Source organism: Anticarsia gemmatalis, chromosome 25, assembly GCF_050436995.1.
Source record: "Anticarsia gemmatalis isolate Benzon Research Colony breed Stoneville strain chromosome 25, ilAntGemm2 primary, whole genome shotgun sequence".
Classification (NCBI taxonomy): Eukaryota; Metazoa; Arthropoda; class Insecta; order Lepidoptera; family Erebidae; genus Anticarsia; species Anticarsia gemmatalis.
The window spans coordinates 8,909,135-8,934,776 of record NC_134769.1 but is presented as its reverse complement, the minus strand read 5'-3'; the positions used below and the strand labels follow the sequence as shown (position 1 = coordinate 8,934,776).

The 25,642-nt window shown below is 36.5% G+C and overlaps 2 protein-coding genes across 2 annotated transcripts in view; one reads left to right on the top strand and one right to left on the bottom strand.

The window, feature by feature from the left end:
- Positions 1 to 3,894: 3,894 nt before the first annotated feature.
- LOC142983984 (facilitated trehalose transporter Tret1-like) lies at positions 3,895 to 9,618 on the top strand. The gene is made up of 3 exons (XM_076131247.1): positions 3,895 to 4,027; positions 7,514 to 7,649; positions 7,988 to 9,618. The coding sequence occupies exons 1-3, from the start codon at positions 3,971 to 3,973 to the stop codon at positions 9,310 to 9,312; spliced, it is 1,518 nt and encodes a 505-aa protein (XP_075987362.1). The 5' UTR covers positions 3,895 to 3,970; the 3' UTR covers positions 9,313 to 9,618.
- A 164-nt stretch (positions 9,619 to 9,782) lies between these two features.
- The window catches only part of LOC142983828 (facilitated trehalose transporter Tret1-like), a 33,596-nt gene continuing 17,736 nt past the window's right edge, over positions 9,783 to 25,642 (bottom strand). Inside the window, exons 2-5 of the mRNA XM_076130936.1 lie at positions 19,920 to 20,018; positions 19,327 to 19,462; positions 12,087 to 12,259; positions 9,783 to 11,140 (exon numbers count right to left, since the gene is read on the bottom strand). Of these exons, the coding sequence (XP_075987051.1) occupies positions 10,025 to 11,140; positions 12,087 to 12,259; positions 19,327 to 19,462; positions 19,920 to 19,958 (1,464 nt within the window). The 5' untranslated portion in view covers positions 19,959 to 20,018 and the 3' untranslated portion in view covers positions 9,783 to 10,024. The remainder of the gene's footprint in view (positions 11,141 to 12,086; positions 12,260 to 19,326; positions 19,463 to 19,919; positions 20,019 to 25,642) is intronic.

Sequence of the window (25,642 nt, the reverse complement as noted above, 5' to 3'; positions counted from 1 at the left end):
ATTTACAGTTTAATCTGTATAAGGCGATATGACGAATGCATTGCGTTTAAATACTTAGTACTTAGATTACCTGTGACTACTATTTGGACAAAGTCTACTGATTGCCAGCTTTTGCCCACGGCTTTGTCTGAACGGGCTTTAGTTATACAGCTTATGTTATATTAGAGATATGGTATTTCTATAGGCTATGCATTATTTTAGTGCAGAAGCTACCACACTGCGAAGTTTTATCAAAATTTGTTCATCAGTTATTGCGTGTGTAGTAGATATCTAATACACTGGTGGCACTGGCACGGCAATTAATTTTTCAGTATTTCTGCATGTAAGTTGGTTAATTATATTTTCGGGATGTAACCCAGAATTTTGCAAATGATGCAAGAAGAGCGCGGGGTCTAGTCATCCCAATTGAAGCGCACATAGCCAGTTGCGCTCACCGATCGGTAAACGAACCTTGGCGCGATCATTCGATAGATGGGTGACCGGGCAGTGGTATTTGAACTGGGCGTCTCCGTGCTTCGAAGGGCACGTAAAAAGTCGGTCCCGGTTATTTTCAATTAAGATAACAGTCGTTAAGCCACGTCAAAGGCTTCCGGGCGGCTTGAACCACTGACACTAGGTTGACCACTAACCATACGATAAGAAGAAGAAGAAGTCATCCCAAATATTGTACTAGTGTCCGAAACAGTGACGAGGCCTGAAAGCATGACTACGCTTCGTCTCTTAGTCTAGCAAAGTTCTTGCAACGTCATTGAATTCTCAACTTTATTAGCGTGCAATTAAGTTATGCATCCTGTCCTTAAATGCCAACGGTGATTACGGTGGCATAGCAACCAATATCTTATCAACTTTAAGAGTTATAAGAAATGCCACAAATTATAAATTACGATAAAAAGACACTGTAACATTGTTTACTGAAAAAAAAGACAGTAACTATGACTTTGTTGATCAAACGGGCAATAAACTATCTTATCATAGTGTAAAGATCACAAATCACTTACTCTGTTGTTCATCGATATTTGTAAAACAATGTAAGGAACTGAACAGCAGCCATCTTGATTTTGCACGAATTGGTGTGACACGATGTTTTTTGTCATAACTCCTTGAATCGTGACTTTGTTAAAAAACACAGTAAAATTTTTACTTTTCCTAAAGAATTCATTTATCGTATGGTTGCAATGGTAGACTTATGCCCGGTTTCTGAGGCACATTTAGCGGGTGTTTAACTATTCAAACTGTCATTTTTATATGAGCTTAAACGCTGTTGAATACATAAACTACCTCTATGTACCTCAGAGACCAGAGGTTAGTAGTCAACCAAGTGTCAAAACATTCTAATAGGGTACTTGTCTACTAGTCAAATCAGTTACTCTTTATAAAATGTCGAAAACGACGTTACAATTTCGTATTTTTGTTGGGATTAAATGAGTGCCTAATATAATGTTTCAGTCTGCAGTATAATTTCAATATTATTTACGAAAAGAACCACATAGCGTCAGAATTTTGGACGAACCTTTTACGAGTACAAGTTTAATCATTTTTCGCCAATCTAGTCAACTAATCTATCATGTCTCCTTCACTGTTCTTGCTCACGATGTCCCAATTCCCGGATATACCCGAGTATGTACAGTACGTGAATTTCTTAATTACTAATTGTCGAAAATGTTTTAAATACATTATGTTGATGCATATTTGGAATTATCTTTAAAGTATAATCTCTACCTTAATACTATAATCCAAGCTATCCATGCTTAATGTTATAAACGTGAAAATGTTATTGTTTGTAGTGGCTTTCACGTCAAAACAACTCGTCCGAATTGGATTAATTTTGCCAAGGATAATATGCCGAGGAAAGAGATAAATCTACACTTTTTTCTCTATTAATATAACTAGTTCTCTACTCCAACCCGCGATTATTATTAAAATAATAATGTATAATATGGAATTTTGTAATTGTTTCCGGGTTTATAATTTTAAAATTGCAGAAAGTGAATGTTAAAGGAGAGTGCTGGAAATCCTCCACGGCATTCCATGGCCAAATAGTCTCCAAGCCGCCACCATTACACGCAGGGGTCATAGTTAAAATTTTGACACACACGGTACAAAACATTTTAGGTTGATGCACAAATAGTTATCCTGACCGTTTTGGGACAATTCTAGTTTAGATCCTTGGTTTATAGTTCAAGTGTTTTAATGTTCATTACCACCAGCTCAATTCTCTACTATTATCGACTTCCGACCACCAGTTAGTCATCGAGAAATTTTGTATGAAAATCTGATCAGCGTCTCTGACGTCGTAGGAACTATTTTGGCATTACATTTTAATTGTTAAACTTTCGATACTCGACAGTAGCGACTGTAGGGAATCGCGCTTCAGAACAAGACAATTACAAGGCCCATCTAAACAGTCGATTAAAGAAAGCATTAACCGACACGTGCCGCGCCGCACTGGTAGATAAGCACAGCGTTATCAGAGAGATAACAGCTAGATTTAGATCGATGGAGCTATCGTGCTTCACGTGGTAATCCTGCCTTAACGCAAGGTTAAGGCGAACGCATTCTACAATTGTTTTAATTACACTAATTTAGCTATCTAGGCGTTAGAGTAGCTCGTGGTTGAATAACAGTCGCACAAGTCTATGCGGTTAAGCCACGCTTGCCGAGTTTGTTTTGTGGATGGGTGACCGTCTTTTACATAACGAGATCATCCGTATTTCGAAAGGCATGTTAAATTGTAAGTCCCAGCTGTCGTTTACAAAGATGTTTGTCAGTTGTTACCCAGTAGTCAGAAGCTTGAAAGTCTGACTACCGGTCTTACCGAAGAGTATCGTATAACCCAGGTAACTGGATGGTGGAGGTCAGTCGCTTCATGTAAAATACTGGTATTCAGCTGCTTTCAATGAGTCTGGACGCCGACTTTAACATAGTTGGAAAAAAGACTAGGCTGATATATTGTGTGTATTTTCATACAGAATTTCTCCATCGAAAATCTCAGGAATAACATATCATTCTTGAACGTTGTCATTAAAGAGGTACCAGGTCGTAGACTTGTTTAACAAACACTTATCTACAGGATCTACAGAATAAAGTGTAGTAAAAATAGATTATAATCAGCCATATCGACAATGGAAAACTGCGATGTTATTTTAGGAAAATTCATCATAAAACGAACACACATTCATTATCACTGAACATATAAATGTAGGTATAAACACAGATTTACTTTTATAGTATAATTCACTTAAAACTGACATGTTTGGATATTAGGTATATTTAGCGTTTCTTTACTAGTCACTAGTCGTTTTGCTTTTTTAGTCTTTACAGTCGCTTTTCAAGTGGTTGAAGTAATTCCTATTTTATTTTATTTTATTTGTATTATGTGGTGGTTGAAATAATTATTATATTTTGAAATAGAGTATATACTTCACAGTGCGTTTGGTGAAAAAAGGTGTTAAAGACAGTCTTGTGAAACCAATATATGATATTGTTTAAGAAATTAACGGCGTTACTAACTCCGCTCCTGTTAGTTTTGTCCTAAAAATATGTCTTGTTCAACATTTAATCAAATCGGTTAAGCAGTTCTGAAATTAAAGAAGGACAAACAAACATTCATGTTTCAACAAATAATAATCTTATTTTCAATCATTTTTGATATAAGTCAAATAATATTGTTGTTGTTTTTACAATTAAACGTCGCAATAAAGTCCTTTTTCATTATCAACTTATTTGTGTACTTCAAACACATTGTTTTACGTAAAAATCACTTGTTCAAGTGCTTGTTTCAAATCAGAACAATGTAATATTAATCAAAATGAACAATGAAGTACATAATCTAATCTGTTTTGTTCAAATATCTTTATTTCTAGTGATATACCGATAATACTCTCATATTACGTACTTAACACTAGCGCGGAGCTAACGTGTAGTGAAAAATGACATATTGTTGAACATTTTTACTGATTTTGAGATAAAAATGGGTGAATTAGAGAAAAAATCGAGTGGGAAAAAAGGATCGCCGTTTTTGAGACAGGTTTGTAAACTTGTGTTAAAGAATTTAGTAATATTGGGTAGTTTTCTGGCTGTACTTTCCGAACTGGCGGCAAATTCATTATCAACGATCAGTGTTAAATAGGGTTAATATATTTTAAATAACGAATGTTTTGATATGATATATAGTATTCGCGTTTTATATATCCGATTAATATTTTAATCCACTGGAGCTCTTTAGAGGTATGGAGTTCCCCAAATTGCACATTTTATGCAACAACCACAAAGTCACTTTCGTGAACAACTAAGCTTCGGTTAGAATCCATGTCCTCTGGGGAATAATCACAATCCCTGCTGCTACGAAGACAATCCATGTTCCTATGGAATGTATGGCAACAATATATCGCATAACCTTTGCAGTGCTCGCTTGTAAAATTACCCAGGGCCGCTGCAGACGGACCATCGACCATATACATCCGTCGCAATATTTTTTGTGGTTTTCATACATTTTGTATGGAATCGCTGTACTGGGTTGACGTCGGTGAATGCCATACTTGCATATGAAATATGTTCTGTGTCTCGTTTTGTAGTTGCGTCGTGACTCTTGGACACGTTAGACACGATTGTCACTAAGCATAGTTCCGCAAACACAAGGTTTTATGATTAGATGCTGTAGTGCGATAGTGCTGTGTAACCGTGACTTGTATATTTCTCAAACGCCTAAAACTAGATTGATTAATTATTGAAAGAGAGATATCTCATAGCCAATTGCGAGTGGTAAACAACCACTGGATATGTTAATAGCCGTATTCACACCACACATGATTCATTTTGCATCAGCTACCTGTGATCTGCGATCTAGGACCATTGATAGATACCATGAGTGCAATCTGGCCGCGCGTGATTCGGGCACATTGGATCATTTGGTGTGGATCCGGGTTATGATATTCTTAGAAGAGCATTATAAAAGTAATTCCTAGTTTGTAGTCATGATTTTTTAAACTATAGCGAACGAATTTTCATTTAGCGATCCAAGCTTAAAGCAGAATTCCGCTTATAAAACAATATCAATAAGAGTAAGTAGATGTAGATCAAAAAATCAAACGCTTTCCAGCCCCTTGCAAAACTTTGGCACTTGAACTAACATGCTATGTTCTTTTAAGTGCAGTTCATTATTTCTAGAAAGTGGAATTACGTCAATTACTTGGAACAAAGATGAGTGAAAACAACAAAGATACTTGAGGTTGTGTACTTGTGTAGGTACTATACTGTAAACTTGAGTGATGGCAATAGATAAAACAAATATTTACAGCAGTCGCGGTGACTCACACATCTTGTTGTCTTGTCGCGGACACAATGGAATTATCTGCACAAGTGTGTGATATAATATATAATATGTAATCAATTACTGGCTTATTGGGTCTTCCCCTCAGATTTGAAGACCAGCTCTCTATTTCGAGAGGAAGATCTGTTCCCAGCAGTGGGAGAGTGGGGGATTATTAGAAGGATTAATACTGGCCAATACGTTTGGATTCTGAGACCCTTGCCCAACAGTGGGATAGTAGTTGTAGTGCTATAAAACACTTAGTAAAAGAATAAGAAGGATTTCAACACGTTACCACGCGGATTAATAACGGGTTGGGAACCATGCATTTCATAAAAACTGTTGCATCTATTCTCATGCTCACTCGATGTTTTCGAAGGCTATAAGTCATAATATGGATTGAAGATATAGCTAAGTTTTTGTGAAGAATTGGAGAAGGATGGCACAGAATAGGGATGACTAGCGTAAACAGGAGAAGACTCTGTAGTGGAAAGAAAAATACTGTCAATGTCGATGATCGCAATCTTATGAATTTTATTCGTCAATTGTCTCAATGGATTTACATTAAGATTCCCCTGCATACATTACCGCCTTCTGTCTATCCCGGTATGTTCAAATTCACATTGTCGGAGACCATGGAATGTTCAGATTTACTTAAGGATTCTTTGACATCCATACTAGCAGGGTAAAGTTAAGTGTGTGCTTAAATCTAGGGATGCCTAATAATTCTTTCCCTAGCCGATGCCGATAATGAGCGCCTTATCTGTCCTCAAGCAACGAGTGCAAAAATAGGATTAATAAAATATCAATAATACTACACAATAGAGCAATAATAAGGACATTTCCCGTAACGATTAGATAAATATCTCGTTATGAAGATAATGAGGAGTGAGCTACCTGATTTGTGGTGTTAGCCGAAATACCGGTGTTGTAGCTGTTTTGATAGTGATACTATGTGTAATAGAGAATTATCGCAGATCTGGTCGTGATAAGATATTATTGCTACTTTGGTCCCTGGGTATCATCCAGATTTGGATCTAATTCGAAAATAAATGATACATTCCGAAAGCACGTGAAATTGTGGGTCTCGGCTGTCATTTTCAAAGATCTTTGACTTAGCTATTACTAGTCTTCTCACTAGCTTGAAAGAGTGACATGCAGTCTTACCGAGGAGTATCTTGTTATGTACCAGATAACTGCGTTGTGGAGGTCCGATAGGCAGTCGCTCCATAAAATACTGGTATTCACTTCCTTCCGTGAGACTGGAAGCCGTCTCCAATATAGTTGGAAGAAAGACTACGCTGATTGATTGTCCTAGGGACGGAGCATTGAGATATCGCCACCTACAGTATGTCATCGTGCATCTTTTGTAAAAACAACGTCAATTATTACTTCTTCTTCTTATCGTATGGTTTGTGGTAAATCTAGTGTCAAAGTTGTTCAAGCCGCCAAGGCCTTTTGACGTGGCTTATAGATAACCACCGGGACCGACTGTGTACGTGCCTTCCGAAGCACAGAGACGCCTAGTTCAAATACCACTATGCGGTCACCCATCTGTGGAAAGTCCGCGCCACGCGTTGCTCCCACAGATCGTTTACTGACCGGTGAGCACAACTGGCTGTGGGCGCCTCAATACTTAGTTACTTTAACTGACATCATCTACCAAAAAAAATACGCCGACTAATTCGGTAGCTGCTTTTAAAAAATCTATATTAATTTATTATCTTCGTAATCTTGAAGTATCTTATCAAGTGCACTTGAAAGCAAATACATGACTTCACCTTTGGAAAGTCGGTTAAGGCTAATTAATTGCTTTGTATGCTCTTGTATTGGTCAATAGATTATATGATATAGTTTAGCTATTGTTTCTGATAATGGAGTTCTAAAACAATGCGCAGTTGAGGGTTTAAAGCTAGGAGGATACTTGTACTTTTTGAATCTATATTAGAAATATCTATCTGATAAAAAAAAAACATTAGAAATCCTTACTGGAAACTTTTTTAAACAACCTTTCTTAAAAGTATTAAAAGAACCCAACGTAAACGCTTTGTAAAATGTCTTACTTCGGTGGACAGATCAAGTGACCAGATCCTAGCAGTGGAACAAAATAAAGTATCAATAATATGAAAAGGTTTCTTTCAATGATGAGCACAGTTTTAGGATCTATCGAAGTTATTAACAAAAGTTTTTCTTCTCAATTTTCAGTGTTTCATAACAGCGAGTGTGTGCACCAACATCATAGCTCATGGCTGCGTCATCGGCTTCTCCGCGATCCTCATCCCAAGTCTACGGCTGCCGGAGTCTCACATCCACGCCACGCCTAGCGAAGAGTCATGGATAGGTAGGTCAATACAGCATCTTTCCCTGTTTTGTTCTTATTTATAGGAACATATACCTTTTTTAGAAGGACATTCGCACGTGTCGCGGGGACCCCTATAAACATTTAAACAACGAGCACAAAGTATTTGTCGATCGCATTGTTGTTTGTTGCGTGTTGGAATCGAATCCACGACGCTTTAGTTATGGCGTAGCAACCACGTTAACAACTGTGAACTGTATCAGATTAGTATTGATTTTGAGTGTTTCCCAATAATTTGAACTGAAAATTCCTGAATGTGCCTCTGCTCTTTCCATGGATTAATTAAATGATTAACTTAAACGTCTATATCTCAATTCCAGCATCAATCGTGGGGTTCGCGTTGATCACCGGCAACATCATCATCACACCTCTCATGGACATCGCGGGTCGGAAGAGGTCACATTTGCTCACAATCCCCCCCGTCTTGTTGGGATGGTTCCTCATCCTCCTAGTCAAGGACGTCGCCGGCCTCATCACGGCCAGGTTCCTGCAGGGCATAGCCATGGGCATGCTCGGACCTCTCGGCTCCATCATCATTGGGGAAATGACAGACCCGAAGAACAGAGGAGCTTTCTTAACTGGAGTATCTTTATCTCTCACGATAGGAGTACTCTTCTGTCATTCTTTGGGAAGTTTCTTCAGTTGGGAACAAAGCGCTCTGATATGCTCTTTCATCACTTTTACCAGTTGCCTTCTTATTATCTACAACCCTGAGTCACCATCATGGCTGATTGCAAAAGGAAGGACGGAGGAAGCGAGAGAGGTTTTCCTTTGGCTCCGAGGAGATGATGAACAACAAGTTGACGAGCTAGAAAAGATGATAGCTGCTCAGAAAATGGCTAGAAAATCCAGTGTGATAGACGAGGATCTGTCTTTCGGCGCAAGAATAAGCAGATTCTTCAGATTTTTCGGTCAAACTATCAAAAAGCCTGAATTTTACAAACCCATCACTATCATGGTGTTTTTATACGTGATGTTCCAGTTTGCTGGTATCAACGTGATCAGTTCTTACGCCACAGATATTATTAGACAAGTGGTCGGTCCTGAAGCTAATGCTCGAGTGATCATGGTCGCGTTAGATATAGAAAGACTGATCTGCAACCTTGTCGCTGTGTACCTGATGAAGACAATGAAGAGAAGAACTTTGCTGTTTAGTAGTGGTAGTGTCTGTATCCTAGCTTACCTTGGAAAAGCTGGCTACGTGTACGGAAAGCAGAATAACCTCCTGCCGTTCGACAGCCCTTGGATACCTTTAGCATTGATAGGAATTTATATGTTCTCATTAACTGTGGGTATATCATCAATACCTTTCGCGGTATCTGGTGAAATCTTCCCTCTGGCATACCGAGGGTTGGGCAGTGGTATCAGTGTGTTAGGTTTATCATTAAACTTCTTTGTGGCGTTGAAATGTTTCCCAGTTTTAACGAACAGTATCGGTCTGCCGCTGACTTACTGTCTTTATGCCCTCGTAGTGGCGTTGTGTTTGATCGTGATCTGGTTCATGTTGCCGGAAACGAAGGACAGGACCCTCCAGGAGATAGAAGACAGCTTCAGAGGCTTGTCTCCAGCTGACCTTAAGAGTGCAGAACCATTGAACGGTAGAGGAGACATGATGCGAAGGTGTAGTTCTCATATTATGTATTAAGTACCTTAGAATAAGTCAGAGTTTTTATTTATTGAATGTTGTTGTTAAAGTTATACCATATTTAAGGCCAGTCTCAGGCGAGAATCGTGGCATTTTTATATGAAAATCAATACAAATGTGATAATACAATTATGCTTTGTAAAGATTTATGGGTCACGTCGCAGCTGTTTTGCTTTGTGATGTGTCTAGTGATTGGTTTCAGGATGGAGAAACCAGGTTCTAGTAATGTTAAGTAATAATTAAGTGTATGTTGTGAATTGTGTCAAATCTCAAATAAGAACAAAGTAAAATATTTTTATTCAAGTGCATGTTTTTTTCTTTTTTCACGGATAGTGGTGTTTTGTGTTCTTGTAATGTCACAATTAGTTTGACGTTATCCTAGGATAAGCTTATCAAGTAATTGTAGTCAAGAGTAGTTTTCATGAAATTATTTTCACGTTTTTTTACGGGATACAAATAAAACAAAAACATATTCAGATCTATGTATATTTCAAACTAGTATACTTTCAGTGCCCCTGCGTTGGTCGACATCAAGACATGTGACGATCAAGTACTCTTCATAAGTTTGTACCCATCACTCGGCTGCCATTTGAACTGCCATCACCACTCATCGGAACACAGCGCGGTGGCACTGAACGTTATAATCTACTCCTCTCCCAGACAGTAACTGCTTCGAAGCAGTAAATCACATCCTGTGGTCTCCCGTCCCTCTTCATCCACACTCCACCTTCTCAAGTTCCAACATCTTCTCCCCTTCGTGCAGTTCCACGTGCCCATCGTCACCTTTCACTCCCTTGAAGTAGCACTCGATCTCGTATAAAGTCTTTCCTTTCGTCTCTGGCAGAAGGAAGTACAAGAAGACTCCACAAATCGCTATCGCCCCAGCATAGACACAGAAGGTACCTTTCACTCCAATTTGTTCGAAAGAAAATGGCGCCGTTTTGACGACAACAAAGAACATGACAGATAGAAACATTCCAGAGATTCCACTTCCCAAGCTTCTGTACTCCAGAGGAAATACTTCGCCAGCTATAGCCCAGGGGATTGGTAGGATGCCTAGCGTCTTTCCGAAGATATATACCATGGTAGGTATGATTGGTGCCCAGTGGTAAGCTTCAGGGATGTAGCCGAAGTCTCTCAAGTATAATAGCATTGCAGCTACTAGTAAGGATATGACGCTGATAATTATTCCGATGAAGAGTACTGTTCGTCTGTTGAGCTTGTTGACCACGAAGCAGGAGAAGACGGCCGTCACGAACCTGACCACGTCCACCATGAGCATGCTGACGCGAGGGTCTATGGCACTGGTGTCACCGCTCACTTCGTCCATCATAGGAACAGTATACGAAGGTACCACGGTCATCCCAGACACTTGAAACAGTATAAACATGAACATCATGATCACAGTCGGTTTGTAGAACTCCGGTTTCCTGGCAATGTCCATGTATGCTGTGCATTTGGACACCTTTCTTCCTACTGGAGCTTTCTTCTGGCTGTTGAGGAGGATCTCTAGTTCTTTCTCTGAGTTGTGGTCGAAGCCCCGGAGCCAACGGAAGGATTTTCTGCAAGGGTCGTTACGTCCTCTTGAAGCTAGGTACGGTGGGGTCTCTGGGGTTAGTGAGACTAGGAGTAGGGACAGTGCGTAGACGCTGCCGCAGGCGAGGGCTGCAGCCCTCCAGTACAGGAGGGTGCCGAAGACGTGTGCGATCAACATGCCGGTGGCGAAGGAGAAGGCGATGGTGGCCAGGAATGCGCCGCGGTTCTTAGGTGATGAGTACTCCGCAATGGAGACTGGTGCTGCAGCTGCTTGGATACCCATGCCGAAACCCTGAAAAGAGCGTAATAACAAATATTAGTTACCTCTATAGACTATATTAATAACACTCTAATAGTTATAAGTAGACTTCTGAAGCTACCAAGAATTCAATAAGTGCTAGTGCATCTATATTTTGATAAAGTGCCTATCAGAAGAGCAAGTAAGTAAACTACAAAAGTTATCTGATGTTAAGCTGTTTCCGTGCCTTTATAGGTTGAAAAGCGGTTGAATCTGCGCCATAAAAAACGAAGGTTTGAATGCGACATATTTTTACCTATAATTTAATAAATAGCAACAAGTAGTCGCCCAAAGTCAACGACTGTTATTTTCTTATAAGATGATGTTTTATAAAAAGTTAAGTACAATTTATTCTACAAGTAATATATAGAAGTATTGTAAACAAAACGATTACAATCGATCACAAGACTCGATAAATACAATAATATCAAATGTTTATGAGCAGGGAACTTTGCTTGCGGTCAATTTGTTGTTATATCGATGTGAACTTATTGGCATCAATTGAGCGCCTTGATTGTATACTAAATTATATTGGAAATATATTCGCAAGTCTAATAATCAATATTATTTGTCATGGGTTCTTCATTAAACGTAGAAATGAGGCCAAGTATAAACAGCGATAGCCTTGTGGAATAAACATCACGATCTAGACAGACTAAGGTTAGTTTTGTAACGAATGCGAAAGCATGTATAAGTTTTGTTGCGGAAAAAAAATAATTGTACCACACAATAGGATGGAACTCTTTTATCAAACATCTTATACCTAACCAAACTCTGGACTACTAGAAATGTTCCAACAAAATTTATATAAATTTACAGCAGACCGGGATTCGATCCCGAGACTCCATAGACAACCGCTGTATACACTACCGTTCGGACTACAGCAGCGAGGGTAAATAAATAGTAAGTATATTTAAATGAATCAGAAACTCTTAGTCACCTGTAAAGATCGGCTAATAAGCAATGCCGTAGGTCCCTTAGCTGTAGCCAGGAGAGCCCATCCACCGAGGGCTGGCAACGAGCTGAGCTGGTTGGTCAGCTTCCTGCCCAGCTTCTGCAGACTGAAGGGCGCCACCACGATGCCGCTGATCAGTGCCAGGCCCAGGATTGAAGCTGGAATAGATAGAATAGCCCTATGTTAATAATGGTCGTAGATTGGACTAAGTAGTGAAATTTCTTTTTTTCTTTAAAAATGGCAACTCTCCCATATTAGGTAAAAAACAATCCCTTATTAAGATAAAAAATGTTTCTCAATTGAGCAGCAATTACTACCAAGAGGCACTAGGATGCGCATTTTGGAGTAAACAAAATATATTTTTTGTAACAATAAAAGTTTCATTGTATGACTGTTACAGAAAAAATAATACTCAATAAGATGATGCATTATTAAAACCCATATCAATTTCGACAAAAAGCACTTAATTTTTTTACAGCCTTTGCCACATAATCTTAATATATTTATTTGAGTATAATGAGTATGAATATCTAAATCTGTGTGATCTCCTTGACCTTGCATCAGTTTGTTCAAGTTCACAGAATCACGTGCTTCAGCAAAAGGTTGATTTTTGGCCTCATTTATTTATATTACTGCCTAATTTAATAATGATCTCGACCATAATATCTATACTAACAAAATAAAGCTAGAGATTTTTGTTTGAACTTGCGAATCCGCCTTGCTTGGTTGCCACTACCACTACCGTAGCACAAGTTCTATTAAGTTTTAATTTAAATGTTAGCGTGTAAGTTATCTAAACATATTTATTACAAAATCTCTGGAACTACTAGTCAGAATTGAATAAATATTATTTTTAAATTGATAGCCACATAGAGGAAGGCTAGAAACTAATAATAATAACTTACATAATTTAATATCATGCTAACACATAAAGGAGCGGAGCCAATTAGCCTAGCCTTTCTTCCAACTATGGTGGAGTCCTACCGGATGCAGCTGAATACCAGTATTTTACATGGAGCAACTGTCTATCGGACCTTCACAACCTAGTTACTTGGGTTATAACACGGTACCCTTCGGTGAGACTGCTAGTCGGACTTTAAACGTGTGTAAAACTGCAGTACGTAGCTATTGCGTTAACACAAAGGCTCGATACTCATTGCATTAGATTCACAATAGTCATGTGATCTACCAAGGTTTTTCGAAAGTATCTCGATGGCATGTCAATGATACTTCATCTAATGGCTAAGTGTCGAAATTAACGCGCTGAGAAGAGATACATCTCGGCAATTATCTTGAGAACTCGCTAAATGGTAGGTTTAGAATATCGTAATTATAGTATACGGTTTCTCACGAGATTTGAGACTACAGTTAACACCTTATATCGAAATTTACTTCTGGTAGTTTTTTGTTAAATATACATGACTAGCTGACCCGCGCAACTTCGCTTGCGTCACATAAGATATAATTTTCCCCGTTTTTGAAATATTTTTTACTGCTGCCTATTACCTAGTCTCTCCCAAATTTCCGGGAAGACTCTTACCCAGCAGTGGGACAGTTACTTACGAAAACATTGTTATAGCAGTAATAGATTAACTTTCCTTAACTTAACCTTTCAAAGTTCAAGTGTAAGAAATAATGATCACAAACATTGCATATCTTAGAGTTTTCTAAGACACGCTTTTGAGTATATACTGAAGACCCCTCCCTCATTCTGGGAGGAGGTACGTGCCTATCAGACTAATAAAACGACTGCCAGTTTATCAAACGATAATAAAGGTTTATTATATTGACTTTTCAATCAAAGCCGAAGTCATGGGGTGTGTATTTTTAGCTCGATATAAATTAATATCTTTTTACAATAATAATTTGTTCTATGAATGTGACCGTGGGTCTGAATTATTGATATTTTCTTCCATATTGATTTTATTGGAGATATCAAAGTCCCTTTTCAACAATTGTTTTACAATTGGTATCAGGCGGTTATTTGCTATTTTTGTGTTTTGCTATTATATGTTTGTAGGCGCCATGTTGTGATTCACAGGGGTGTTTAATTGTGGAATGGGGAGCTATGTCTGTATGGGTATCATTTATTAGTCTTCACACTCAGTTATTAGTCTTCGGAATTCTGCTGAAGATATTTTAACAAAAATTGGAAGGCCTGATAACATTTTACTAGACTAAGAGTTACGTCTGGGTCCTGATAGACAGCCACATAAAAAATGTCACATGCTAAGATTGCGGACACACAAAGGAATGTTTTCCGCGATCTTCCCATAACATTTTATAAAGTCTATGAAAATCTTCTTTAAGAATCAAAGAAGAATTAAACCTTAGAGCCAAAATAGTAATTTCAAATTACCCTAAATTCTTAAAAAGACATGCCATTCCTATTTATTACAATGTTTTACTTCGTAGTTAAAGCAAGCTAATATACATATGGTTTCAAAAGATAACTGGTGTCTCCGGTTATCAACCCCCATAAACTTGTGTGGGAGGTAAATACTTATACCACTCAACTACTTTACAATAACGACTAGGCGCCGGCGCCTGATCCCAAAACAGTAAACTACTCGTATTAAATAGGTCACTTGCTCAGCAATTGATACGCGATCAAATGTTAAGCGTTTTGACCCACAATATTGAAACGGCTCAATTGATTAGGGGCTTGCAAATCTTAAAGCCATACTCTGTACATAATAACTTGGTTTGTTTTCAGGCAAGTAAGAACCATTTGCTACGAGCTATTCATTTTAGTTAAATTTACAGATGTTATAGATCTAAATCCTAAGCCAAAAAGTTATTTCTTTCACTGATTATCCAGAGTTATACGTTTTGTATTTTTTTTGTCAAAAGCAGTATTTCAGTACTCTATGTGTACATTACAAGATAGTACAATAAAGATAAAGAGCATTTTTAAATAGCAGACGCGAACTGGTCTCATAAGGGTAATGATTTAAGTTAATTGTAAACACAAGTAGAATTGTCATGACGCGTGTATTACAAGTAGCGGGGTAAATAACAGTTATTTCATGTAATCAGGGGAGTTTCACCCCGTTGACGTGGATGAAGGGATGTGAACATACGTCAACATACGCCAAACGTCACTATGTATGACGTTGTATCTTTTACATATATTAGGTAAATATTCAAAATAATCATGAGTTATGCACTTATAATAATAAGTTCCTCGTAATACCTATAAATTACTCACCCCGGTTTCTGAGTATATTTAGCGGTAGTTTATCTATTCCATAGCATTTTTTTTATATGACTTTATGCTATTGAATCGATAAACTACCGCTAAATGTACTTCAGAAACCGGGTGGTCACTCTATCTCAGTCATCCCTACGTGTCCAGACAAAATAATATGTAACATAGTACAAACTGAGTAGTTTCAATACAAGATTGGCAATATCTACGGAGTCAGCATAGCTAATATAAATGGCAATTAACTACACATCTTGAGGAGATCGTGAGTAAACTGCCTAATTCAAGGATTTGCAATATGCAAGGACTAAGTTACAGAATGCATCTTAAATTTTCTCTTTACCAAGATACAACTATCGAGCAAAGCTATGAGTTTCTTTTCATGACAAGTTTGCATATTGAGTTCTCTGGCCAGTTTCATAGAAACTATAACTTTTAAACTCCTGCGTTGCATGTTTAATGTATAATAGAATACAGGAATTAACGCGAACACGCATTTTACCTTAAAATCAGCCTGCGACCACGGCGAGTGCAACCTGCGCCGAAACGTTAGGCATTTTAAGGTAAAATGCGTGTTCGCGTTAATTCCCGTATTCTATTATTCATAGAAACTAGTTAGCTGTTAAATTATGTTTATAATGACCAAGTGTATGCACAATACTCAGGCACACTCTTTATTCCCTCACTCCAGTGGGACAGAAGTCGACCAAGACAAATGGTCAGGTACTTTATTTTTTTGAATTTAATCCCCAACCCGCACTTGGCCAGCGTGGTGGACTCAAGCCCTAACCCCTCCCATTAATGGGTTAAATTAATTTTATGGGTATTACGTGTTTTCCATATTCTATACTCTGGGTAATCATTGGTGACATAGTAGTTTATCTTCTATTGACCAGCTATATATTTTTCATTTACACAAGAATATTTACGCGTAAAAATATATAAATAAATAATATTGTTTAATTTAAACTAAATATAAATTAAAAAGGAAAAAATACACAGTAGTTTAAATAATTAACTTTTTATGTATGTAGGAGTTCTGCATACATAAAAAGCTGATAGTGCAGAATTTAGTGTTTTTGTTGTTTATTTGGGTTATAGTAGATAGTGAACGAATTAGAAAAACTAAGTAGTAAAGTACTAACTAACTAGTTCAATTGAAATTTATGTGATCGATATGTAGATGCATCTGAAGTGTAATATAAAAATAACATTTTGTTAGTCAATGTAAGTTTTTAAAATATCTAAGAAATGGCGGTCACATACGGACGGACAGGCAGACATGACGTATAAGAGTTCAGATTTTTAGCCATTCAGTTACGGAACCCTAAAAATGATATAGAATTTTAAATTGTTTATAAGTCTTAGGGCCAGTTTCACAATTTATGAATAAGAGTCAGGTAACCAATCTGCTAGATAAAGTAAATGTAAAAAAAGTACTGTAAAAAATCCATCTGATATTTATCCAGAAGAGGCCAAACTGGACCTAACTAAACTAGATTTTAGAGCTCCGGCCTCGGGCTGAAATAAGTCATCTAAAATACCTATCAATTACTTTCTTACAGTGTAATACAACTATAACTACGAGCGCATTACATAGTTAGAATACACAGTCCTTTCACTTCCTGCAAGTGTCGCAAAGTCACGTGCTGAGCCGTCAATAGATGTCGAACATTGCGTAACGTAGTTATTGCCATAATACATCGCTCGGTTATGTAAAGACGATGCGAATGTCAATAATAAGTGGTTTTTGCGACCTTTTGAGGGTTTTAAAGAGGATATTATAAGATATTGTTTTTGCTCTGTAAGCCTCTGTGACATGTTTCTTAATATATACCTAATAATTATATTTTCATTTCTATTCATATGGTACTGGTTTCAGGGGCCATTTCCCCGGGTGAGCTAAGAGTGGTGATTATTTTTATAAGTTGTAACACTGTCTACCTAGTCAAGGAGAGGGTAGACTATGGGAATATACGATATATATTTTTTATTTCTTCCTTGGAATAGATTTTTAGAGTCCTTATGTTCTAGTCGTTTGGTCTCGCGAGCATTACAAATAATTTCGAGAAAGAGTTGAAAACACTTAACCTTACACAAATATTCAAATATTTGTGTAAGGTTAAATTATTCCATCAAACATAAAATTGGCAAACTATGTAATGTACTTACTTATCGTAGTTTATGGTTTTCCTCAATTTTTAATACTTCAATCAATGGCAACGATTTTACTACATCCGTTACACGTGCCGATGAAAATAAAAAGCCTACACTTTGTAATAAGAGGAAATCTGTAAATATGTAATACAATTGTCCAAACATGAGAAACCTAGGATAAAGTAGTGTTAGTTATTTATCCAATCACTAGACAATTCAACGGAACTAGTGTGACGGATTTTACCTTACCTGCTCATTACAGTTACCAACCTACATTCTTATCCTCTTATTCATAAAGACACTATAAACCTATTTTAGTTAAACAACTACTATAATATGTTTTCTCTTTTTCATTTCGCTAAGGAGTGAAAGAAACAAAACTCTTTATAAGGCTTTCATAACTTCATATACCTTTATGAATAAGAGGGTTAGTATTTTTTTTCAGGAAATATAATATTGGATGCTTATATGTAGAGCTTCGTAATTATTTACGTACCTATAATAAGCACTATCTGTACCATAGTAATTCGCATTATAATAATAAGCCACGATGTATAATACTTAGAATTGAATAGTACCTAACAATGCATAGCCTTCAGATTTTAGAAAGGAACGATGCACAGATTCATCTTACTATATAGATGTATGTTGGAAGCTCCTCGTGACCCAAAGTCACATGACAAAGCTTGGAACTTACATAAGATACTACTTGGTAGTTTAATGAATGTTGCTGATGTTGTATCTATAGATATGTATATAGGGGTTAATATAAGATTGCTTGTTACCTAGGCAACTCATGTCCTTAAAAAATGGAGATAAGATTAACAAGCTTCAGCAGATCTTTCCAGATTAACAAGAAGGGTAAAAATTTAAGTGCGTTCTTTGTTAATAATATCGAAACTAATCTAAAATAGAAGAAATAAAAGCAATATATCATTATTGTTCTCATTTTTTGCTTGATTGCTTTTTCTTGCAATGTGCGACTTGTTTTATATATGCCTCTTATAGTTCAATATTCTTTAAAATAAACCCTTTTTCTGTACGCAGCTTATGTCTTTTGACTCGAGGCTTCAATTGCGTGAACGTGACTCCACATCCCCTACCTGGCTTATTATTGTTGGGTAATTTAAATTAGTTATGAAACTACCACTAAAACTATGAACAAATCGAAGCAACATTACAATGTAATAATATGTAAAAAATTAAAGACTTAACTATAACAATAATAACGTGTACTTCAAAGAAATACTCTAGGTCCTCAAGTCGAATTAGTAAAAAATATGTAGGTACGTGATGATAAAGTTTTTTTAATATTAGGAAACTGAGACTATTGCGTAGTTTTATTATCATGGAAATATTGTTTTCCACTTAAAACAAATGAACTGTACGGTTTTTGAAATTTATTTATTGTGATATAGTCAGTTATTAAAATACCAATCGTTTTCAAGATCAAATTTTAGGTCTAGGTTGACTGCTATTATTTTATGATATAAAGTATCAGCAATGCGAAAAAAAATACCATATACTTAGATTATTAGCGTCAATGTTTACAAAGTTTCGCATTTTTAAGAATATTTCAAAAGCTATTTGACCATCTGGATCCAATTTGGGACCACGCAGTAAGCACCAACAATTAAAACTTTTGAAGTGACTGACTTAAGAAAATATAGATGAATTGGAAACAGTCCTTCTTTTTGAAGTTAGTTAATAATTGACGGAGATTATTATGACGATGCATCATTTTGAAAAATATTCACTTCACATTCAACCGGATTAAATTATAGTAAAGAAAATAGGTGACATTAACGCGAAGAAGTCTACTATTGAAGACTAGATCAGAAGTTAAGACAGTATACATACCTATCCAAGATTCATGTTCAGCGGTCAGCCGCAGCACGGAGTCAGGTTCCCGGAGCTGCTGCAGCAGGACCCCGGGGAAGGCGATGTTGGCGCCAGTACCGATCATGTACATCACCACGCCGCTCACTGCCAGCAGCTGGAACAGGTCATGAAGGTCAGTAAAGGCAGGCAAATTGAGAGCAGTTCCTGGTTTCAGTTGAACAATAATGTATAACTAACTGATGATGTTATGCAGCTGTAGCAGAGAATTTGAGCTAGCCAGATACGTAAGAGCTTGTTTAGATTACCATTTTGTGCACAATACAAAGGCACTCTGATATACTTACCTTATTCCCTAACTCCTACTACTTGGCAAACCAAAACAACCCGTAAACTATTAAGAGCTAGTTTAATGACTTTACATTATGTCCAATGCACGACAATGAGGGACCTTACTTCCACGAGGAAGCTGAGAATTTGATTTCTGACTCGGTTCGGTATTCGAACCTGAGACCTCTATGTAGCAATCGCGTTCAACATCATTGTTTTACCGAGAAAGTCATTAAAATTGGATTAATTACATTTCTTTATATGTATATTGTAACTTTACATACCTGTCTTAAAAATGGAGACACATACGTCCTTTCCGTCATGTTGATGATTTTGATATCTTCTTCTCTAACACTTACTATTTGTTATTGTGCAGAGTACATCTGAAAAGAAAAGAAAACTAAATTAGTATTTTAGTAACCAAAAGTCAGAAACATACATATCTATACTAATATTATAAAGCTGAAGAGTTTGTTTGTTTGTTTGAACGCGCTAATCTTAGGAACTACTGGTCCGATTTGAAAAATTCTTTCAGTGTTAGATAGCCCATTTATCGAGGAAGGTTATAGGCTATATATCATCGCGCTACGACCAGTAGAAGCAGAGTACCAGTAAAAAATGTTACAAAAACGGGGAAAAATTTGACCCATTCTCTCTTATGTGACGCAAGCGAAGTTGCGCGGGTCAGCTAGTACACAATATAGATCGTCCATCAATTTCAAATTCGAGCCGTATTTTTTTCAATTTCTGTAAATATCAAGGGTAGCTCGTACCCTTAACACCTAAGACTATTTACATAAACGGAAATATGAGAGTGCACATGTATGTATATCTTATGCACCTCTGTTGTCACCGTATACACACATAATATTACAATCTAGTCAAATTCAAACATTATAATGAAAATAGTATTATCGGCAGCAGACTCTTACGAGGATAGCTACCTACGGTTACTACCACCTTTTTGATGTTTGATTTTGACAGGCTTGAGTATCATTATATTTGACTAAATCAAATCAAAAATATTTTATTGACATAAAATCTGGTACAATTTTCATACATTGTCCTGACATCTATGATAGCCGAAAACTACAAAAAATCAATATAGGTTTTGATACCCGTATGTACAGTTAAGGTATAATTTAACATAGTCACAAACAAAGTAATGATTGCTTTGTAGTTAAGAACTAGGTACATGGTTCAAATTCAGAGACCAATCAGCAATGTCATTGTACAGCGGGTCAGTGTTGAACAAAACGTGGATGTTTTGTAAACAAGCCACGTCTGAAGGTAAAGAGAGTTCAATTGTAACTTATTTTGTACTGCACTACATATGAAAATTATTAACATACTAAGGGCCGCCCGCGACTTCGTCCGCGTGGAAACCCTTCCCGTGTAAATCCCGATCCCTCGGGAACTCCGGGGTTAAAAGCCTATATACTATTCTGGGTCTTCAGCTACCTATATACCAAATTTCATATTTGCGTGAAAGAGTAACAAACATCCATACATACATTCTCACAAACTTGCATTTATAATATTAGTAAGATGTACATTGTATACAAGAAATTAAAGAATATGTAAAAAATCTAATTATATAGGCGGATGGAATGCTATTGAGTTTTTCACATAGGTGTGTAAAAATCGTACTAAGGTATGGAACGTAATGGGAGTGATTGTAAAATACAAAGAAACCTACTGTCTTATAATAGATGTTATAGGGACATAGAGATATAATAGAATGTTACCAAAATCATAGTTGCATGCTACTGAGATCACTCCAAAAAAAATCCTTTAACGAAGATTTGATTCCTTGATTTTAGAGATAGGTTAGTTATTTAAACTTATGCTCGAACTGCACAGAAACAGTCACAATTTCATTGTGTTCGTAACATAACCTACATAATGGAGAATGTTACTAGGTATGCCAAATCGCTTGAAATTTTGACACAGTATAGCCTGTATGTATACATATAAACTAGTTTTTGTTTTAGTCAAAAATACCAAATAGTTTTGATTTTATAAGCATTCAAAGTTTCGAAAAATATCGAGTCCCGCTAACAGCCGCGTGAGCGGCTGTGACGTCATACTACTTTACCGCGCCGCGCGGGCCGCGTCCCGCTTAGTATTAAGTCGCCAATCGTTGTTGTAGGTGTAATAGTTTGCGTAGTATTTTGTTGTGTTTTCGTCCGCTTATGTATAAAATAACTTATAATAATAGTAAATACTATTCGATTAATAAAATGGATAAAGGATTTTAAAAAGGGCAATCGGATAATGTACCTAAAATAAATGGAATAATGGTTCCGAATTATTTGTGAAACAAATAGAGGTTTTGTTGCTTCCGAAATCCTACTTAATATTATAAATTTGAAAGTTTGTGAGAATGTATATATGTACATACATAAGTACATAAGTAATACATACAATGACATACATATATGTCATTGTATGTATGTATTTACGTATGTATGTGTGTATGTACGTACGTATGTATGTATGTATGTACGTATGTTTGTATATGTATGTATGTATGTAAGTATGTAGGTATGTAGGTATGTATGTACGTATGTTTGTATATGTATGTATGTATGTATGTATGTGTGTAAGTATGTAGGTATGTAGGTATGTAAGTATGTATGGATGTTTGTTACTCTTTCACGCAAATTTGACAGAACCGATTACGATGAAATTTTATATATACCTGAAGACCCAGAATAACACATAGACTACTTTTTATCCTCGAGTTCTCGAAGGATCGGGATTTACGCGGGAAGGGTTTCAATGCGGACGAAGTCGTGGGCGGCTTCTAGTATATTATACATAGGTATAATAAGTAATAATGTTAGAAAAATATTTACGATCACTGCATATTATAATGAAACAGTTTTTAACCGAAATAATAGTATACTTATCGATTTTACATTTTTCCTGCCACAGTAAAATCAATAAACTGGCGATCAATCCGGTTAGAAATTGTTTCATTATAAGATGAAGTTATTTATTATTACTTATGTACTTACGTACATAATATTAAATTACATTTAGGCACAACATATGTTTTCCTAGTATTTGAATTGAACATTTTTAAAAGTATTTAGGAATAATTTCAACGCACCGAGCGCGCGACCTCAAGCGGACTGTGTGAGCCAGACTGAGCAAGTGTAGAGTGACGTCACACCGTCACCGAGAGCTAGCGTCGTGCGGTTACAACTTGTTTTACTTATAAATCGAAAACTAATTGACGTATCGAAGTAATTCTTTCACCAGTATTTTTTATTTTTAAACGAGAATATGGAGTGCTAAAAATCAAAATTAGGTAACATTCTCCATTATCTAGTCGACCTAGCTAACAAATTAAATACAATGAATTTACCATTAAATTGATCAAGAGAAAGGTGCTAAATAAAAGTGAAAAGGATGCAAATAGTACCTATTGATGTGTGAAACAAAGACAAGGTTATATTATCTAAGTAGGACGAATAAGGGAAAAGTGTGAACGAATGACTAATGTTCAATTTCACTAACATTGATACATAGTTACTTGAATCCTTAGCTAATAGAGTCTTTGTTGTTGATAGGAGTTTCAAAGGCAGACCGCCAAAGTCATACAGGTCGCCAACATTATTCCTTTGAAAGAATTCGACATTAACCCCCGGTTCCTCAGTACATTTAGCGGTAGTTTATCTATTCAATAGCGTTAAAACTCATATAAAAAAAACGCTATTGACTCAGAAACCGGGGGCCAGTCGTTCACATTTATCGGTTAGTCTCGGCTACATAAAAACTATACCCTATATTAATTTTTTGTTACTAAATCACCCCAAATTATATGTCTTTTGATCAAAACAGAGAAGTCCTTCAACGATTCAGCCAATCGGTTTTTTATTTTTATGTCCCAAAACTACTTAGCATTGAAGATAGTTTTGGTATGTTTGTTTGAAGGCGCATATCTCCTAAACTAATAATTGTATTTGAAAAAATATTTTTTTGTATAATAGCCAGATTCATAAGAAATTTTATGCGCTATTTATCATCCCGCTAAGACTGTCAGCAGCGGAGTAATCATTATAAACGGCAACGAATCTGCTAGGCATAGCTGGTAGTATATAATATTATAAAATACTTAGCATATCGTTCGTTGTTTTACTGGAACACATTACGTTACCTAGTAGACTACTACTAGTATAAATTTACATACATTTCCTTACAATTTGTGCTAGTTTAAATGACATAATATGAATTGTTAAAATGTTAAACAAAGAAAGGGCCCCTTTTTTGGTGTCTTGACAACCAAAGAACATACTGTTTTATGCTCTTTCTAATTAAATATTCATTTTGAAAATGAGTATTTTTTTAATTATTGGATATCTATACATATAAATATATATGATATGACTTGCCGAAATGTACGTACTCGCATAACTTATGAACAACTAAACTGGGTATTTTTTTGCCTGTTTATAACTGTCGGGACAAGTTTTGTATGGGATCAATGGGATCAAAATTGTACTATACCTGAAAGAAGTCAGGCCAGTCCGCTAGTAGTTTCATAAGTTTTCTGTGAAAACCTTGGAATGGGGCTCAACAGACTAGACTTAGAACATTGTGAAGACGATTACGAAATGTATACTAATTTCGTACCGTGATTTCTATTGTTGCCTTTGCATCGAGTACCTATTTGACATTTAGGAACTGATTCCATTGATGTTAATAAAGGGCTGGCTGGTTAGTTTTCTATGTAATACTAGCTGACCCGGCAAACGTTGTGATGCCATATACCTAAATAAAAAAAAGTGCCATGTGCCTAGGGGTATGAAAAATAGATGTTGGCCGATTCTCAGACCTACTCAATATGCTCACAAAATTCAAGCCTTTTTGGAGGAGTATGGCAACGAAAACTGTGACGCGATAATTTTATATATTAGATTTTGTACCGTTATTTTTATGGTATCGCCTTTGCATGTACTCTTTGACATTTAGGAAATCATTCTGAATTGATGTTAATAAAGGGTTGGTTAGTTTTCCATGTAAGATTACTGAATAAGTACTTGATAACTGAGTTGATAGTAAAAGAAAATTGTCTTACTTTTACCTTAGTCTTACCTTGATTTTTTTTTTTTTTTTTTAAAAGACAACTCCCGCACTAAGAATTGCTCTTGTGTCGCGGGGACTTTTACAAACATACAAACAACGGACACAAAGCACAACCAGACCCGAAACAATTATTTGTGGATCGCACAAATAATTGTCCCGTGTGGGAATCGAACCCACGACCTCCCGTTGCAGTGGTTTCGGCGTGGCGACCTAAACCACTACGCCACGGAGGCAGACAACTTACCTTAGTGCTACGCAAACTGTTGATAAGCAGTGTTAAAGGAACTATTTCGTGTGTTGCCTAATATGAAAACAATTAGAAAGGCATTTGTTAATTATAATGTCTGTGAGATTGAGGTCGTTTCATAAACGATATCATTCAGTATAATTGATGAGTGAATGTGTTTTAATAACCAATCTTATACGGAACTGCGAGACTTTTAATTAAGTAGGCATTTTTTTATAATTTACTAGTTGACCCGGCAAACGTTGTTTTGCCATAAAAATAAAAAAAAATGTGTCACTTAGGGTCATGAAAAATAGATGTTGGCCGATTCTCAGACCTACTCAATATGCTCACAAAGTTTCATGAGAAACGAAAACTGTGACGCGAGAATTTTATATATTAGATTTATGTAGTACCACCTTACACTAACAGAATCTACTACACATGTAAGGTAGACACAATAAAATGTGAATAAGGCAAGGGAAGTTTTTAAGGATCGTTGCAAATGGCGTTCACTGGCTCTGCCTACCCCTATAGGAAAGAAGACTTGATATTATGTATTTACTATTGGACGACGGATTTACGTGACGTTTAGGTATATAAAGGGGATTTTTTATATACATCGTTAATATCGATATTAGCGTAAATAAATACACAATACAGAAGTTATATGTATTTACTACT